Raw genomic sequence first — 18,475 nt, 5'->3', positions numbered from 1 at the left:
TTTGAGTCACTGCCTCTGGTTGGGAGACAGCAGATGTGGGAATGATTAAGATAACTGCTGAGCAGACATGACCTGCAATACACTCCTCTAATATCTGTTTTAGAAGACACTGCTCTATCTGTCAGCCTATAACAAAGAGAGAGTCCAACAAAAGTCCACGGTGATGCTGTTCCGAGTCAGGATTCTGCAACATTTATTATAAAAAAAAAATTCTGTGTGTAGCTATTATTAAAGTAGCAAATTGGCTATATTTTAAAGATTTACCTCCCCGTTCATTTCCATTTTTAATGGCGAGCAGGGCTTCTGAATACCAAATGTGAATGATGTTCCTTTGAAAGATTATCAAAAGGCATTGCATTAACCGTGGCAGACATCAATGGGTCTAACTGCATGAATCATCAGTGAGCAATCCGAACATCCTCAGATACAGACTGCACATTAATTAGGTTATAACAGAATCATTTGCTGTGCTATGCTGACGCAGCTGCGCTATGAAAAGATGTCCACTAGCCTCTAAAGGTCATAGGTACAGATCCAAGGCACGTCTGCACTTGAGCTGATGGGAAACGATGCAGAACATCGAGACCATACGTGATAGGGACATAATTAATCTAAAGGTATATTTATCTAAGTCACCTGGAAAGCTGGAACAGAGACAGTGAGAGAAAATGTACAGATTCATCAAAGGAAAAGGGTGCTTGTGGATTCATCTTTGATAAATATGATTTATTTTGGCTGGAGGAAACTGATAAATAGAACTCATTATCTATACGATGATTTTAAATCTCACGATGTTTATTTAATATTTTTTGGAAAACGTGTAAATCTTTTGGTGCTTAAGGCTGAGTCCCCGCTGGCGCTGAGCGAGCTTACCTTAGTCAATGTGGATTGTCACATCCACACTCACGCTTCCAAAATAGCGGGGACACCCGGCACTCATGCTTGGAGAGCTGGTGACATCACCGCTCTCAAGCATGAGCGCGGTCGGTGCCAGTGGGGCCGCCGCCTAAGAAATAATGGACTTAAATAAAACATGGAAGGTACCATTACCAAAGGAACAAGAAATAGCCCTTTTCAGGTGGTTCTTGTTAGTGTAGTGTCCGTTGAGATCCAGATATGACTTTCCTAGTGCCTGCCGCTATATTCAATGTATGTGTAATGCAGGCTGATTTATTTTTTTCCCTTCAAATAAATCAGTTCTGTAGGCTGGGCCGGTTTTAGCATTTTGCCAACCTTAGGCACTTGCCTTTTTGCCGCCCTGGCCTCCTTCTCCTTGCAGCGTCCCAACGTCACATGGCGATGCTTTTCCATGACAGGACACCATGTGACCTCCCGTTGTCATGGCAATGTCATGCTGCAGGAGGAGGTAAGAGGCCCTTACAGAGGCCCCACACTCTACCCCGGCAATCAGTTGATATGTTGTGGGGAAGGGAGCAAGGCCTCTGGAACCGCAGCACCACCTCCACACACCCCTCCCCTGAGATTTCCCATCCCAGTCCAAGCAGGTCTGTGCCTAAATACAGGCATGTGTGTCGTATTAGAAAATACGGTTTTTGTTCTTTTTTTAAACCTGATGCCATTTTAACCACTTAGAAAGTCACATCCACTTCCTCTTTTGAAACAGCCGCTCACACACACACACTTTTGAGCTTTGCCCTTTGGCAACAAAGTATCACAAACATCGGTTGTTGTGTTCCATACAGCAGACTGTCTAGTACAATGAAAGCTGTAACGATAATGTGTAAACACGTAGCAATGTCGTGTTACATATCAGCTGCAGCATTTCACAGACTACAGCACAAACTTAGAAGGCAGCCATTATGTGAGGCACAATATCAGGATTTTGACAGTTTTATAACAGGAGCACCAAACGATTGGCAGCTTCTAGAATTATACATTGCCACATGCTTTACATGTAAAGAAAGGGGGGAATGCAGTATTGCTGCTTTAAAGTACATTTCAAACTACAGAGGCACAGTAAGGTCCCGGACATGTTTGCTGCGTGCTTGCGGAAGCGTGCTGACGCGCGCTCCCGCTCAGCACTGAGCCCCTACAGCCGCAATTACAGCGGCTTTAGTAGGGGCTCACCTGCGCTTCCGCGTGCTTGCGGAAGCGCAGGTCTTGGGGGAATGTAAAATTCCCCCGCTTGCCCGCGAGACAGGCCGGTCACGTGAGTGGTTCGCCCAATGAGGGCGAACTAGCTCCGTGACGTCACTGGCCCGCCCCCGGCCAGTGACGCGCCCGCCCCCGGACCGCCCCCTGACGGCTGCTGAGAGCGCTTGCGGTAAGCAACCGCAAGGCCAGGGAAAGCACCCGCTTTCCCTGCGCCTCAGCACGCCAGCAGGGACCATGGACTCGGCCTTACATGTGCTGTATGGTGGAGGCCAGAATTGCTTATCCAGTTTGGCAGGATCCATTGTGCTGCAGAGAATAACGGTCAGTGTGATCTGTGTGGGTGAGAGTTGCACCAAAAGGCTGTGTAGGAACGTTATCACTATTTCATAGGATAACGTTAGCATAACATGATTAGCATGTCATTATCAGGTGATGAAAAGACAAAGAACGCACATACATCATTATTTCTGAATGTAGGTTATAAGAGTTAATAATTCATGTATCCTTTTTAATTAAGATGCCGCACTTAATTCATTTTGTGTCGGAGCAAGCAAACGAATGAACAGGCAATGAAGCATTTCAAATGCTGGGCATACATTAGATCAGTGTTTTTCAACCACGATTCCCTGAAGGGCTCCGTGCAATTTTCTGGTAATTTGAAAATTGTACCAAATACAGGAAATAAAAATATCACTTCTGAGTACATTCACATCTCAGACAGGTGTGCAACCTTGCTTTTTACCATTATCTCAACCATACAGTGCCTCCACGGCAGCTAGGGATTTTGGGAAATGATATGAAACTGAGAAAACAGTCTCACCTTTTGGCTTGAAATCCATTTTAACATGGAGCCCTATACGTTTATGCCTGCCGTATTAGACACTACTATTTTACCAGACACAGAACAATTTACAATGCATCTGATCTCAGACACGCTATTAGAGAGGGTTGGGGTTCCTTACAATGCAACTGAGATCAGACTTTCTATTAGAGAGGGTTGGGGTTCCTTACAATGCAACTGAGATCAGACTTTCTATTAGAGAGGGTTGGGGTTCCTTACAATGCAGCTGATATCAAACTCGCTATTAGAGAGGGTTGGGGTTCCTTACAATGCATCTGATCTCAGGCACGCTATTAGAGAGGGTTGGGGTTCCTTACAATGCATCTGATCTCAGGCACGCTATTAGAGAGGGTTGGGGTTCCTTACAATGCATCTGATCTCAGGCACGCTATTAGAGAGGGTTGGGGTTCTGCAGAATTTCACAATATAGTTATAGGGTTCCTTAACCAAAAAAAGGTTGGAAACCGCTGCAATAGATATACATGGTATGAAACATGAAAGGGGATATCAGACAGCCACAATGTTAATACCAGATATAGTATCAATGTAACAAGTATATGACCTTGTAGCCTAGGATCAGATGAACCTCTCTTGTAGCATTGTTTCATGGTTATTTTGTTTTATAACAAAATGCTGCTGTCCTTTGTTTTTGTATTCCCAGCTTCTGCCTCTATTTCCCTTGGCATCGTTATCTTTTTCTAGGTCTCCATTCCTTCATTTCTCGGTACAAAGGAACAATTTGTGTGATTTGATTGTTAAGTGCCAGGGAGCAGTGTAAACAGTGGGCCATTCTAGGATACTCAAAATCATATCCTCAAGTTACCAAGTACAGATGCTTCTAAACAAGCATTACAGATATAATTGTAAATTCACTTAAGGCTGCGCCCACACAAGGGCAGACCGCCTAAAGGCAGCGATCGCGTCTATACAGAGTGCGGGGCGCGCGGAAGCAGAGGGGGCGCGCGATGCGCGTGAAATCAGTCAAAACTGATTTCTCGCACGATAGGGCGGTCACGTGAGCAGTTCGCCCTATGAGGGTGAACCAGCTCCGTGACATCACTGGCTCGCCCATAGACACGCCTCCGCACGGCTGCAGTGTCTATGGACGCAGCCTAAAGCTGCAGACCAAGCAATATCCTACTGTGTGTTTTTTTTTTTTTTTTTAATAAATCCATTCTGTACTATGAGAAAATACTTGTAGCATTTTTTTTAAAACAACTCTGAATTACATTTTTTTATGTATTATAATGTAACACGCATTTTTGTTTCTATAGCAACCATTTACAAAGTCACATCCCTTCCTCTTCTGAAACAGGCTCTGGCACACCCCTTTTTGAGCCCTGCCCTCTCTCTAGCAGTGCACTAATTGTATCTAGTGACTGCCTGGTCACATTATCTCTCTCACAGAACTTTGCATCTTTGGTCCTCTTCTGCTGCACTGACAGCCATTTAGTGAACCCCAAGCCGAATCTTCGCCAATCAATCGGCAACTTGGCTAATTACTTATCATTGTGTGGATTGTATTGATGCACATATTAAAAATAAATAAAAACGGCAGCTTGGACTGTTACTTTAAGTGCTATAAAACCCAGCATCTAACCTTGCCGGGTCTGCAATGTTCCTTTTGGGTTTTGCCTTCTAACCCGTAGCAAGAAAAGCGGGTGAATATGTCTGTTAGTGCATAAGATTTCAGCACCCAGTAATGTTCTTTGTTTCTCTGTTGAGGTTGCTATTTGGAAGACACTTTTGACATTTGGAAGTGCATATTCTGAAGATCACATCATCAGACGGCACCATTAAGACTTCCAATCTCCCCTCTCTCTAAGTTCACCACATGCCGCAGTATAGATCTGAGGGCTGTAACCCAGCATGTTGCATCAACACAGGCAGAAGATTGTTCCAGGGGCCTGTGAGTAAGTGAAACACAAATGCAACATATTCTATTCCCCCCCCCCCCCCCCGCAGTGTTTACTGTATTGTAGATACAGTATGTAAAGGATTCACCGTGGGATGCAATCAGGAAACATACCGTACAGATTGCTTTCCCCACAGACGTACACTTAGTTTCTGAGCGAGTGCAGCAATGATTCCTGTGACTCACGTGTGTCATTCTGCAGCTTGGAGACGAATCAGAAATGGAACATTGTTGCGGGGTAATGGGGCTTATAGAGGTAATGGACAGCTAATTTGCAGAATATCGGCCCTTTTCTATGTAGTCTATATACTTGGATTGTAATCTCTTCGGGGCAGCGACTCCTTTTTCTATTGTTATGTCTGAAGCGCATATTCCCATTATGTTATAATATTGTCATATGTATTGTAAATTGCTATGTACCTGACTGGCGCTATACAAATAAAGATATTTACAATAAAGACATACATACATATGCTGCCAGTGGTGCATCGTAATACCCTTTTGTACCCACTGGCCGTAAATAGTTGACATTAAATAACTGATGCTTCTGTATCTCCTTCCACCTACGCGGGTCACACACTTCCTCATGGATATACACCTCCAAGTACAGCGACTCGCAGCGCAGAACCAAGTACTGGGCGGTATCCATCCAGATGGAGCAAACGTTTTTTTTTATTTTTGCGTCACAAGGTACCTTGATACATCAGTGCCAAGTAACTCGGAGTTTTTTTTTATCCCTCCCCCCCTCTCCCTCCTGTTGTGGGAGCCATGCTGCAGTTTTGGATGCTTGACGCACATGAACCACACAATACAATGTGGGGGACGCGTCTAGCAATCTGATTACGAGCACTGTGACGCAGGGAACTTTACATTGGGTGCCACTGGCAATTTGAATTTTATAAAACCCCTGTCATCTTTTGATATTTCATGAGTTTTATTTAACTGGATCAACCGCCTACATTAAAGACCATATTTACTAAGTGGTGCTATTCCACAAGATAGCAGTGCTGGAAGCTCTTTTATGGCACGAGTAAGTGAATAGGCTGTAAGGTGTATGGTGAAATAGCAGCACTTAGTAAATATTGTCCTTTTTTTTATTTTATTTCATTGTTTTCAGTGGTACATGAATGTAAAAGGGGATTCTCTCCGTCTGCTGCTCCGTGACCCCTGAGTATTGGGTACATCAGACTGCCTACTACTCCTGCAGCTTCTCACAATTTATTCGTATCGTCATCCTAGGCAGATAAAGGAAGTTCAGCTAAATAGAAAAAGGGGTGTAAATAAACACAAAATATGGCATAGTGTACATTTAAATATGATCACTGAACAGTAATAAAAGCGCGTCACCAGACGCGGTGTACAATGCTATGCGCGAGTTTCTGTGCCTTGGGTGGTATCTGCTGCTCTTCCTTGAAACCTCCCTGGGGTTTTCTTCTCTCTCGGAGTGGCAGGCTTCCATTTCTCCCTCACAAATGACCCACTGTCTGCTCTTGGGCTGGGTTAGAAAGTCAAACTTCTATGTCACTGCCAATAGTAAATGGTCTGGGTCTGGCTGTTGCCACACAGGAAGGACACTAGATAAACTCGTCCTGCTGAGAGTTTTCCTTTATGTCTATCGGTCAGTCGATACCCAAGAGCCATCACGCGGGTGGGGTGTGTGAAATTAAACTGCTCCCCTGATTGAACAATATTCTTCATTAATTTGCAGCCAGAGGTATTAACACATGGCGGAGCATACACCCCAGCCAGGAAAAGGTTTAAGGAAAAAGACGTTCATATATCTGCTCATATATAGCTCAGCTCCATAAACATTAAGGTGGTGATGGGTAAAAATAATACACCAGCACTTCTATATACACACACACACACACACACACACACACACACACACACACACACACACACACACCAAAATGTAACATGGGTTCTGGCTTCCTCATACGTTGGCTCTTTCCATCAAACGTTGTTGTTTTGACTGGAGTCTCCTGTGTGGCAGACATCTCAGTAAATTCTGTGTTTTTCCTCCAATGAGCCGCCTTCTGTTCAAACGCCTGCTTCCCACTCACACGAGAGCAGATTCGAAACAGACGGAAACCAAGTTTGGCAGAAATATGTTTTTGGAATATGTTTTGCCTGCGTATGTCCTACTGTTTGAGAGTCATCGTGTCGTGCAGAATACTGGGACTGTTCTAGGAATTGTTTTTAAGGCAGACCTATTAAGCTTCTCCCTTAGCTAGGTATGAGATCTCTGACTTACCACCAGTATGCGTTATTGCTCATGTTTACTAAACGGTGCTCGCTCCAAAGACATTTTCCAACCCTTTTAAGTGACTTGGCTTCAGGTATCTTCTGGGGCCTGAAGGTCTCTCATGGCAGAGTACCACTTGGTAAATATGGCCTAATATATTATACTGTATTGTGTGTGTGTGTGTGTGTGTGTGTGTGTGTGTGTGTGTGTGTGTGTGTGTGTGTGTTTGAAACATGCCCTTAAAGCCTTTTAAACATGGTGCATGCCTTTTTACTGTATTACAACCTCCCACGGGCTGCCGCTTTATAACCATATACCATCTACTTCACCCGTTCCAATGAGTCAGATAAAGGCGTCCAGTGATGATGGGAGGGCGGTTTCTGTCTGTCTCCGTCATTGGCCCTTGCAAACTCTTCCCAAGCTTGTAAAACGGGAGCCGTAATAATGGGAGATGGGAGAGTCGTGCCACTCTTACGGATCCAGAAATAGGAGGTGAGTGCAGAACATGACCACTTGGCTCACCAAGTAGCTGTCAAGGTCCAGTAAGCTGTTTTGGGGATATGGTACGAGTAGTGACTCTACGGATGTCACCATGTAGAGATAAGGCCGCCCGACTTAGAGCTGGACTGAAATATAAAATGAAACGTTGGATAATGAGGTATTCTTTCCACTGCTGTTGTGGAGCTCCACTTTCTGTATTCCCTTGGGAACAATTAGGGATGTTGTCCTGTTCATCTCCTGGGTATAACCTGCTCATCTCTTTCCATCTTCTATTAGGTTGACCCTTTCAATGCCATAGAAGCCTGCCACACCAGGTGGCTAACCTATGAACCCACGTGCTACATAAGAGCTTGCATAGTATTGCAGGACCTAACCAAATACAATAAACCAGGGGTAGCCACCGCCAGTCCCTCAAGGGCCACCAACAGGTCGGTTATCAGGGATATCCCTGCTTCAGCACAAGTGGCTCAGTCATAACTGAACAAAAAGAACGATTCCTGTGCTCTTACCAAGTAGGCTAAAATAAAGAAATATGTGTAAGTTTTATTATATTCACACCAGGGAATTTGTGCACCCACAGTTTACCTCTGTAGTAAGGTAACTATGATACTGTCTTTGGCCAGCTTTGAATTGCACTACTCACATTGCTTTATTTAACCCCTTCAGGGCTTTCTCACATTTTCCACTAGTCCATGGGACAATAATTACATATATTCCGGTGTAGGTACCTGCAAAATGTGGTTATGCCTTGTCGTGGCATGCAGGCTTATAACGCTTTGGCCAAAGGGTTTAACAAAATAACCCTTACTCATGAGATCATTATGATATTTTAGCCTAATTGGTAGGAGCACGTTCTCTTTGTTTTTCTATATGTAAGGCCTATCTTTTTACCTGCAGCAAACGTGTACAGGGAGGAGCGCAGTGTTATGTACAGTCTCTCTGTCATGACTGAGCCACTGATTGAGCCACCCGTGCTGAAGCAGGGATATCCTTAACCCCTGACCTGCTGGTGGCCCTTAAGGGCTGGAAATGGCCACCCCTGCAATACACCATGCCGATGGCAGAATGAACCCTTTCGCTGCAAGACGTCTGCCATGCGCAGCTACGTGAGTGAAATGCTGCATTCTACAAAGCCATAGAAATATGGGTAGAAGATATTACTTAGCCGAGTGTACAATACCGTGCACACGTTTCCATGGAGACCATGCTCTGAGAAATACTCGTGAGAATGAACAGATAATGGCGTGCTTCTCTTTGTTTTGGAGCGGCTGGTACATTTTGTGCTTGGCCAGGAGTTATTTTTCCCCAACCCCTTTTTTTTTTTTAACACAAGACTCCGTTTTGGAATTTTTCACCTTCGTTTCTAATTAGGCCGATTACAGCGGTAATGATAAACAGGACAGCTGATTGCTCTTTGGTTTGGCAGTAATGTCTCTGCCGTACGAGAGAAAACCCAGTCCGCTGGCGTTTGGCCACAGAGGGACTCTTTGCCGCAGCCCCTCTTGCTGGCCGCTTCTCAAATAAGGTAAGTTAATTTATCCAGTTTTAGTGGGTAGGGGGTTAAGGATCAGGGGGTTAGGTTTTATGGGTAGGAGGTTAAAGATCAGGGGGTTAGGTTTTATGGGTAGGAGGTTAAGGATCAGGGGGTTAGGTTTTATGGGTAGGAGGTTAAGGATCAGGGGGTTAGGTTTTATGGGTAGGAGGTTAAGGATCAGGGGGTTAGGTTTTATGGGTAGGAGGTTAAGGATCAGGGGGTTAGGTTTTATGGGTAGGAGGTTAAAGATCAGGGGGTTAGGTTTTATGGGTAGGAGGTTAAGGATCAGGGGGTTAGGTTTTATGGGTAGGAGGTTAGGATCAGGGGTTAGGTTTTATGGGTAGGAGGTTAAGGATCAGGGGGTTAGGTTTTATGGGTAGGAGGTTATGGATCAGGGGTTAGGTTTTATGGGTAGGAGGTTAAGGATTAGGGGTTAGGTTTTATGGGTAGGAGGTTAAGGATCAGGGGGTTAGGTTTTATGGGTAGGAGGTTAAGGATCAGGGGGTTAGGTTTTATGGGTAGGGGGTTAAGGATCAGGGGGTTAGGTTTTATGGGTAGGAGGTTAAGGATCAGGGGGTTAGGTTTTATGGGTAGGAGGTTAAGGATTAGGGGTTAGGTTTTATGGGTAGGAGGTTAAGGATCAGGGGGTTAGGTTTTATGGGTAGGAGGTTAAGGATCAGGGGGTTAGGTTTTATGGGTAGGAGGTTAAGGATCAGGGGGTTAGGTTTTATGGGTAGGGGGTTAAGGATCAGGGGGTTAGGTTTTATGGGTAGGAGGTTAAGGATCAGGGTGTTAGGTTTTATGGGTAGGGGGTTAAGGATCAGGGGGTTAGGTTTTATGGGTAGGAGGTTAAGGATCAGGGGGTTAGGTTTTATGGGTAGGAGGTTAAGGATCAGGGGGTTAGGTTTTATGGGTAGGAGGTTAAGGATCAGTGGGTTAGGTTTTATGGGTAGGGGGTTAAGAGTTTTAGGGTAAAAGGTTAAGGTAAGGTTTTAGGGCGAGGAGTTAAGGTAGGTTCTTAGGGTAGGGGGTAGCGTTTTTTTTTTATGGGTAAGGTGTAATGGCTAGGTGCTTATCTTGATGTAGAAGTGGCCGGCGAAGAGATGTCCTGATGGCGAGGCGGAGATTTGGCCGCGATCAAATGTTTAAGACCGAGCAGTAATCAGGAGGAGGAACAAATGCTCAGAAGTGCAAACCTTGAAATGTTACTTAAAGCAGCAGTCCAAGCTGCTGATTTTATTTTATTTTTTTATTATTATTCCCCCCCCCCCCATTAATATGTGCATGAATACAATCCACACAATGATAAGTAATTAGCTAAGTTGCCAATCGATCCGTTCTCCTGTGATTGATCGGCAAAGATTCGGGTCAGGGCTTAACTAAATGGCTGTCAGGGCGGCAGAAGAGGACCAAAGTTGCAAAGCTCTGTGGGGAAGATCATGTGACCAGATACAAGTTGGTGCACTGCTAGAGAGAGGGCAGGGTTCCAGAAGGAACCTGTTTCAGAAGAGGAAGGGGATGTGACTTTCTAAATGATTTCTACAGAAACAAAAAAATGATTGCTACATTATAATACGTTAAAAATGTCATTCAGAGTTGTTTAAAAAAAATGCTCCAAGTATTTTCTCATAGTGTAGAACTGATTTATTTAAAAAAAATAAAATAAAAAAAACCGTGTAGGATATTGCTTGGTCTGCAGCTTTAAGGCGTTTAGTTAACCCAAGGGAAAAAAAGCTTAAACTTTGTAACATTTTATTTAAAAAAGTTCCTTAGCTGATCACTTATGTTTTGTAATTTGATGCAGCAAAAAATAATTTATGTAGCAGATAGAATTTGTTTGGTCTGTTATTGAACTAAAGCTGCATTGTTATTGGCTGTTTTTCAGTGGAATGTTGTAATTGGGAGCATTACAAATACCTTATTATTATTATTATTATTATTATAATAATAATTACCATGTGTGTTTGTTTTGTTTTCTAGGAGTGCATCATTGACGAGGACTGTGAGAGCGGGAATTATTGTTATTTTGCAAACTCTGAATATAAATGCCTGCGATGCAAAGCAGAGGAAGCGGTAAGGCCTGAATATGCAGATTGTACATTACTGGCGACCAGCTGCGCTTGCAGTAAGAATGTGTTGTTGCTTGTTGTACAAATAACACACGGGTATTCATTATTTAGATTACATAATGAGGGTATACATTTGTGTGCATGTCGGCGAACAGTGCAGATGACCGCCACACCATATACTATTATTATGGGTCACCAACAGGCCGGGTTTGAAGGCTATCCCTGCTTCAGCATAGGTGACTCCGTCAAAGACTGAGCCACTGATTAAGCCACCTGTGCTGAAGCAGGGGTATCCATAACACTTGATCCATTGGTGGCCCTTGAGGACTGGAGTTGGCCACCCCTGCTCTAGGCTTTGCATCCTTCAAAAACGGGCTAATCTGGATGTCACTTTTTATGAACACTTATTTATCTGTTTTTTTAGTTTCTTTTGGCCAGTATGACTTTTTTTTGTGTCTTCTTTGCCACCTCTTGCCATCTTCACAACGAAGAGGCCGCAACCAGTCCCAAACGCAGAGCCACAGCAGAGACTGGGCCCAGTATGACAGCTTTTCAAAAGCTGCACAAGGACCAGTGTGTACCCGCTCCTGTGCCTACGTTAGGCCAGCAGCAGTGTTAGGACTGCAGCGGCAGAATGGTATTGCCAAAAGGTTTCAAAGTAACGCAGTAAAGCCCCGTTGCAGAATAGCAAACATTCAAAGAGTGTACCTGCAGCTGGGTGGATTCAGGGCAGTATTGTAGATTGCAGGGGCTTCAAATCACTTCCTCCAGTGCTGCAGCACAGAATAATGTGGCTGGTGCTGCCTTGCACTTCCATACCTGAATGCGCAGTCTGAACCTTCCTCGTATCAGTAGCTATCATTGGCCTCAGTCCAGCAGTTTCCCCCATGCATTCTCTCTCCAGGCTTTAGCACCAGTGTTGTTCATGTCGGCCTTTATCAGTCGGAGAGGCTGATTAGCTCTTGCTGCTGTCACTGATACACATTAACCCCCCCTCACTGCCACAGTACCCCTACTTAATATAAATGTAACCCTTTTTGCCTGGCTCCTAAGGAGTTTACATCAAATGTCTCTGTAATTGGCTTAGTCCGTGTTGGTTACCTTGTCAGGGTGCTGGGTACGTGCGGGCTGGGCGTTGGGAATGTAATGATGGGCGCCAGGAGCTGTATTCATACAAACAGCAGCTTTATTTATCAACGGTGATAAAGTCTCATTCACAACATATACATTACATCTTATATAGTTTCATTGCTGTTCACTGTTTGTGCTGTCTGTACCCTCTTCCCTAGCTCCCCCCAATCTCAGCCTGCTAAGGAGGCGCTAAGGCTTGACTGCTTCTTTGTTACTTAATTGATCCCTCTGCTGTGTCCCGTAGGTAGTGGTCCATCTCCAATGGGGCCCTCCCGGGCCTTGTACTACTCACTGTCTGCTGTTGGTATCCCCATATCGGGTACTGAATACCAGTTTATGGCCTCCTTGACAATGGAGCCTCAGATTGGGCTGATCCAAGTACGCTCGGGGATGCGGCTTGGAGAACCACTTGACAGCATAGGCTTCCTGTATGTGAATCATGAGTAGTGTGAAGCCATTCCTGGCGATGCTATCTAAATAGGTCACTGTCTCTAACTATAAAACAATAAAGGGGATCCTTACCATATATCCTAGACTCCTCTATATTAGAACCTGTATACACTATTCACAGTGAGGCCCATCCTCTTCAATTCTTCCTGGGACCTGACCTAGAAACTGTGTGTGTGTGTGTGTGTGTGTGTGTGTGTGTGTGTGTGTGTGTGTGTGTGTGTGTGTGTGTGTGTGTGTGTGTGTGTTCTCCGATTACATCACTATCACTAGGCAGAAGTGGTTGGTTCTATAATTCTGCCTAATCACCCAGCAACACATGATGAGGAAAAGGGTCGGTACCCGGTGTGGGCCTACACAGTTAACCATGGTAATCCCAAAGCGGGGTTACACAAAAAAAGTAGTTATTGACGCTCATGATAAAATACAGAAGCAACAGTTAAACGCATACCTGTTCTCAACTTGGCTCTTTGTGAGTTAAAGAGGGACCTCCCATACAGACGTGTATTGTTCTCCCTTTTTTTTTCCTTTTTAAGTGCACAAGGGATGGGGAGTGCTGTGATGGGCAGCTCTGCGTCTGGGGTCAGTGCACCAAGTCTTCAAAAGGAAAGCACGGCACGATCTGTGAGAGCCAGCAAGACTGCAGCCCAGGACTCTGCTGTGCAGTGCAGACAAGTAACTAGACACCATTTCCATGATTTTATTATTATTATTATTATTAAGGATCCACTGCGATGTACATCTATAGTATTTTATGGAATGGCGAATGGAGGTAAAGTGATTTGATCACACAGGCTCTACTGGGAGATTAGAGCTTACCTGACAGAGAAGATGCATCCCTGCATACTTTATAATTGTATTGTATGTCTTTATTTATATAGCGCCATTAATGTACATAGCGCTTCACCGTAGTAATACATGTGGTAATCAAATAAATAACAGATAATATAAATAACAGATCATGGGAATAAGTGCTTTAGACATAAAAGTAACATTAAGGAAGAGGAGTCCCTGCCCCGAGGAGCTTACAGTCTAATTGGTAGGTAGGGAGAACGTACAGAGACAGTAGGAGGGAGTTCTGGTAAGTGCGTCTGCAATAGCTACAGACTGCAATTGTGTATTTAAGACTAACAACTGTTACATTATTTAATTACCCCCCCCCCCCCCCCCGATTAGATATTGTTGCCAATGCTATTTGGTCTGTGCGCAATGTATTTTATACGAAGTGTGGGATATATAAAGGGCAACTTGGATACAAATTGTTTCAAATGTTATCTTGCGTCTGTGTATCAAGTTCTGCTTCTCTGGCAGTCACATTGTGTGTCACCAAAAATCCTGCCAAGTCTGAAGCGGCGTAAACTTTTCTGAGTAGCACTTTACGCCGCACAGGAAAACGCCTACATGTGACAGAAACGTCAGCAGAACATGGAGCAAAGTGCTTTACATTGACACATCACCCCCTTTGCTTCAGAAATGGTGTATGGTAATATTCCAGGGGTAGTTTTCAGGGTAGTTCAGCTTCAGCACAGGTGGCTCAAAGACTGAGCCACTTGTGTTGAAGCAGGGACTGATTGAGCCACCTGTGCTGAAGCAGGGATATCCTGAAAACCTGACCTGTTGGGGGCATTGAGTTGAGTGCCCCCTGGGCTATTCTACATCATAAAACTTTTCTGGAAAGACCTTTTTATTATGTGCAGCCGGAAAGGAGAGAGGGGATATGAAACATTCAAATGCATAAAGGGTCAAAGTGCAGAAGGGAAGCATATTTCAGAGAGAGAAATGCTGGAACAAGAGGTCATGTTCTGAAAGTGGAGGGTGGGAGGCTCAGGAAGTGTGAGGAAGTACTTCATGGAAAGGGTGTTGGATTGGTGGAATAGCTTCCGAACAGAGGCGGTGGCAGATAATACAGCAAAGGAATCTTTTTTTTTTAAAAGGCATCGATCTTTTAATATAAAACAGTCACAGATCAAATGGGATCTGAGGTTTTACAGCAGATAGAGAAATGAGTAGAGCAGGTGATCCTTACCCGTGGTTAATTCTCTGTGTGTGTTGCAGGTCTTTTGTTCCCTGTCTGCACTCCCCTACCTCTAGAGGGTGAACTTTGCCATGACCCAACAAGCCAACTGCTGGATTTAATTAGCTGGGAGCTGGAACCTGACGGCGTGCTCGACCTGTGCCCGTGCCCGAGTGGACTGATTTGTCAGCCTCGCAGGTGCTTAAATTCATCCTTAATTCATCCTTAATTCATCCTTAACTCATCCTTAACTCATCCATTGCCCAAGAGGCTCGCAACTTTATCAGTCAATGCAGTCCAGCAATGATGCACATACTCACTAACCGAGGGACCTTCACACGGAGTCAGCGCCTCAGAGGTCTTCTCCATGACACTTCTGTGTGTGGGTAGTCATGCCAAATAATACTTGTTCATTGATGTGTGTCTAGGACCATTTCACTGTTAAAATTGTAACTAAATAAGTAAACAAAAAAGAATTGGGTGTATAGACTCCGCACATGTTTTTGTGCATACCTTACTCATTATAGGAGACCAGAACACCCCACTTCGATGATGAATGATGCAGCTAGAGTTTTAAATGGGGGAGGGGATTAATTTGTCCCTGGAAATATTGGACTGGCAAAGTAAGATAAAGAATGAAGTTCTGCTACTTATTGAGGTAATGTGCTACATATGGACAGTGCAGATTAAAACCTCTGATATTTGGTTGGTGTCAAATTGCTGGTTGATTACTTGTGAACGCACTTACTTAGTGCAGGGGGGCGCAATCTTACCCCCCCCCCCCTTACCTTGGTTCCGGCGTTCTGGGCGTCATGACGTCACGTTGCCATGGCAACGCGTTTCCAGCAGCCGTCTCAGCCAAGGTAAGTGAAGGTTACAGAAGCCTTTCCCTGGCAGTAAATTTAAGTGCCTTGGGGAGGTGCGCGGGGCCCCTGTAAACCCAGCGCCCCCCGCAGAGAATCTCACGCCCCCTAGTTTGCACACCCCTGACTTAATATATGCTACTATACAATATATTAACATTCATACAATAGGGGCTATTAACTAATGTCTCCTAGCTGCTAAAGAATTGCACCAGATTTGATATAACCTGTGTTTTGGTGCCTAAAGCATAGGGAGATAAAAATGACTTTAGCGCGTCCTGAGATCAGATGCATTGTAAGGAACCCCAACCCTCTCTAATAGTGTGTCTGAGATCAGATGCATTGTAAGGAATCCCAACCCTCTCTAATATTGTGTCTGAGATCAGATGCATTGTAAGGAACCCCAACCCTCTCTAATATTGTGTCTGAGATCAGATGCACTGTACATTCTTCTGTATGTGGTGCCGTTTTCAAATAACCTGGGGAGGTCGCAGCCAGCTCCGGCTGCTGAGCTTGCCCAGGCAGCGGCAGATGCAAAGAGGGGAGGAAGGGAGGAAGGGAGGGGGGGAGGAAGGGAGGGAGGGGGGGAGGAGGGGAAGGGAGGGGGGGAGGAAGGGAGGGAGGGGGGGAGGAGGGGAAGGGAGGGGGGGAGGAAGGGAGGGAGGGGGGGAGGAAGGGAGGGTGGGGGGGAGGGAGGGGGGGAGGAAGGGAGGGTGGGGGGGGAGGGAGGGGGGGAGGAAGGGAGGGAGGGGAAGGGAGGGGGGGAGGAAGGGAGGGGGGGACGACTGTGCGCATAGGAAAGTGAAAGCAACAAGGGTCAGGCTTCAGTGCCTATTACTTTCCCCCCCTCCCTTCCTCCAGTGCATCTGATGTATAGTGGCCAGTGGAGCTCAAGCAGACTCCACGGAGCATACAGATCAGCTGCCTGCACGCTGCTGCCGATTTGGCCACGCCCCCCCTCCCACCGCTGAAAGCCAACTCCCTAAAGACCGCATATAGCGGTGAAGTGCCATGCACACGCCGCCTGAATGCAGTGCGGGCGCGCCGGCCCATGCAGCGGGGCCTTAGCTTAAGGCTGCGCTTATAGTGCCGGCGACACAACGTTGCCCGAAAACAAATGCATTGCCGCCGCATGCGCTTATAGTAAGCGCGACGCGATTTTTTGCAGCCGGGAATATTTGATTTTTATGGGGTTGTCGCCTGATGTGACGGCCCCTGAACCAATCAATGGCCTGGTCGCCCGTGACGCCGCCGCAAAGCAAAATACAACTTTCGCTAGCGGTGGCGTCACGCGTCACGGGCACTATACGCGCGGCCTAAGAGAGCTTACAACCTATTTTTCGGTGCCAGATGGATAGGGAATTGCCTATGGTCATAAGTAAAGCAGACAGGATGCTCACCCACTTTAAAAGTAGTGTTGCCACCAAACTACTGCCATCAGTATATGAATCTTATTTACATATTATTTAGAAAGCACGATACTTATTTTGGCCTTGTATTCACTTTTTTTCCTTTCTAGCCACGGCTTGGCGTCTGTATGTGAACAGCTATCATTAAATGAAACCAGGAGAGATCAAACCGAGATACCAGTGGAGGATTTGCCATTTCTCCCCTTGTTCCCCAAAGAAGAGTTTGATTATGAAGAAGTCAACGTCATGCCAGCAATGTACGAGGTGGAAGCTAGCCCTTCCGAACATACATACAGCGACCAGCCGGGAATAGTCCCAGAGCTGCCTTTTGAGGATGGCATTTGAAGATACCAGCGTGTGAGGAACTCAGCCTAGAGAAGCGGTGTTTAGAAATTAGTGGTGGGCAGCCATACCTTTTTTTTTTTAAGCCTCAAACCATTCGACTTAAAGCAAATATTCCCCCTCCTTCCCCAAAGATTGTTAGCAGGGGGTAGCCGATGCAGAAAAAAATAAATAAACACTTTTCAGGTATGGAAACAAAATGGCGGTTTAAATCTCCCACATCACTTGATAGCTTTCTATTGACACAGGGGAGAGGGTGGTTTAAATGCCATGGAATACCGGCGCTAGCTACCTTCACCAGTAAGTGTCGCCTGACCTACGGGGGGCCCCGGAGCAGTAATTAACATGTACCCCCCCTGCATACAATCCTGGCAACAAAAATGGGGGCGGGTTAATTGCTGCTTTAACTCTTTCACTTCCGATGCATTGCAGGACTCTGTGGCTGTGAAGGAATTAATGCTGGTTTCTCTTTTGGACACATTGCTTCACACTTAAGTTTTTCCAACTCTGTTTTTGTGGTTTTTACTTGGTTAATAATGCACATGTAGTCATATTAGCAGCTTAACCATTTGCGTACCGGAAGAAAAGCAGAGGGAGTGCCACTGGTCTTCCAACACTCCATCACGACAGCGCTTGGTATAATGCTCGCGGGGCAGGCCCCCTAGAGCACGAATGGAAACATTGACCTTCCAGAATGCGAGCTTGTAACGTTTGTGGCACTTCCAACAGCCCAACGTGGCTATTAGATTTAATTTTTTTTTTTTTTTTTAAATAAATGCGTTTCCCATAAACACCATCCGGAGACTCAAGGTGGTCTACTATATCAAAATATGGGTACAGAAATGAAAGTATCTGTTTAGAAGGGATTTAAGTTCCTCGTCTGTGCGTGAGTAAAGGGCCCAGACCAATCACTCTGCTGGGTAGAAAGTGCAATAAAAAGTCATTATTTAACTTCTAGATCCTATTTTTGCATGTCATTTCCAATCTAGTTTGTAGTATTGAATGAAAACTGTTAATCACCTGTGCAATGTTCATATCTGACGAGA

General features: G+C 45.1%; 1 protein-coding gene across 1 annotated transcript in view; it reads left to right on the top strand.

Annotated features, from left to right (window-relative positions):
• Nucleotides 1-18,192, top strand: part of DKK3 (dickkopf Wnt signaling pathway inhibitor 3) — a 28,879-nt gene extending 10,687 nt beyond the window's left edge. Inside the window, exons 5-8 of the mRNA XM_075567117.1 lie at nucleotides 11,135-11,227; nucleotides 13,338-13,476; nucleotides 14,857-15,013; nucleotides 17,198-18,192. Coding sequence (XP_075423232.1) covers nucleotides 11,135-11,227; nucleotides 13,338-13,476; nucleotides 14,857-15,013; nucleotides 17,198-17,432 — 624 coding nt within the window. The 3' untranslated portion in view covers nucleotides 17,433-18,192. The remainder of the gene's footprint in view (nucleotides 1-11,134; nucleotides 11,228-13,337; nucleotides 13,477-14,856; nucleotides 15,014-17,197) is intronic.
• Nucleotides 18,193-18,475: the final 283 nt, after the last annotated feature.

The sequence above is a fragment of the Ascaphus truei genome, chromosome 12 (genome assembly GCF_040206685.1).
Source record: "Ascaphus truei isolate aAscTru1 chromosome 12, aAscTru1.hap1, whole genome shotgun sequence".
In the NCBI taxonomy this organism is placed as follows: domain Eukaryota; kingdom Metazoa; phylum Chordata; class Amphibia; order Anura; family Ascaphidae; genus Ascaphus; species Ascaphus truei.
This window is presented reverse-complemented; position numbering and strand designations above follow the sequence as displayed.